The following is a 1307-nucleotide window of genomic DNA, read 5'->3' on the forward strand; positions in this document are numbered from 1 at the left end:
TCTTCTTCTTCTTCATTCTTTCCGAGAGAAAGTTTGCCGCGTGTCTAGATGGAGAAGCTTCGTTATCTCTCATCTATTTTGCATCTTTCTTCAGTCATCCCTCTATCTACTCTCTCAACGATGCTTCTTTCTTTCTTTCTCACTCTTTCTTTCTCACTCTTTCTTTCTCATTCTTTCTTTCTCATTCTTTCTTTGTTCAACACAAATAGGGAGGTGTACGTCTCTCTCTCATCTCCTACACATACACTTCACAATCCATATAGAGGTACATACTACACACCTCTTTCTCTCTCTCTCTAGATGTACGAGTGGCCTAGGGGGATGCTCTTCTTTCCACTTTCTATTGGCCTATATGTATGGCTGTATGCATGCGTGATCTATTTTGTATGTATCTATTTCCTGCCCTTCTCTTTCTTATTTCTTTCTTTTGTGCTCTTCAATCGATTCCTTCCTTCTTTCTTTCTTTCTCGTGAGAATGTAGATCGACATAATCTATCTCAAGACCAAACGAGTAATTCTTATAATGGCAGCAACATACGGCTATACTCATAGTCATACTAGTCATATTCTTATCATTCTATTAGTAGCAGTAGCAGGAGGAGGAGGTGTGGGTCTAGTAGGTCAGTCTGTTCACTGTTGGAGAGAGGGAGGACGACAATTTTAATATGTGTCTTTGTCTTTCTTCTGCTCTCCTTGAAGCATCTATATACACATCTATCTACATGCATATGTATATCTAGACTTATATATGTATATATATGTATAGATATGTATAGATATGTATATATATGTATAGATATGTATAGATATGTATAGATATGTGTGTAGAAAGTAAGTGTGGATGTGCGGTCTAACTCCCCTCGATGTTATATGATTGTCGTCTATAGAGAAATATAGATATATATGTATATACATATCTATATATATATATATATATGTACAGAGAGGGAGAAGATATGTGGTAGATTCGATTCTATTTCCATCTTTCCTTTCTCTCGCAACAGCATATTCTTCGTCTTCTTCCTCTCTTTCTTTCTCTTTCCTTCTCTTCTCTTTCTTTTTCTTTGATATGTACGTATCTTCCCCTTTATGTTCCCCCACTTCCGTCTCTTTCTTCATTACGATGAAAGAAGTTGAGAGAAGGAGACACTGTGTTACTTGAGCGAATATGCAATCCATCTGTATCAAATAGGAGAGAAGATATCTACCCATTGCCGTCTTTTCCAACTTCCCTTTCTTAGTCTGTTGGCGTAACTTCTCTGTCTCCTCTTTTTCTTCGTCCGCTCTCTCTGCTGCTTTTCTAGCTA

General features: G+C 37.4%; 2 protein-coding genes across 2 annotated transcripts; both read left to right on the top strand.

The window, feature by feature from the left end:
- Positions 1 to 50: 50 nt before the first annotated feature.
- Positions 51 to 740, top strand: CSUI_009106 (uncharacterized protein; the record flags this gene model as incomplete). The annotated part of the gene is made up of 1 exon (XM_068069225.1): positions 51 to 740. A coding segment is annotated over one exon (324 nt), but the record flags the coding sequence as incomplete, so codon positions are not given.
- Positions 741 to 994: 254 nt separating this feature from the next.
- On the top strand, positions 995 to 1294 carry CSUI_009107 (uncharacterized protein; the record flags this gene model as incomplete). Its single annotated transcript, XM_068069226.1, has 1 exon — positions 995 to 1294. A coding segment is annotated over one exon (168 nt), but the record flags the coding sequence as incomplete, so codon positions are not given.
- Between the last annotated feature and the right edge of the window lie 13 nt (positions 1295 to 1307).

This window comes from Cystoisospora suis (assembly GCF_002600585.1).
Source record: "Cystoisospora suis strain Wien I chromosome Unknown contig_5302, whole genome shotgun sequence".
NCBI classification, from domain to species: domain Eukaryota; phylum Apicomplexa; class Conoidasida; order Eucoccidiorida; family Sarcocystidae; genus Cystoisospora; species Cystoisospora suis.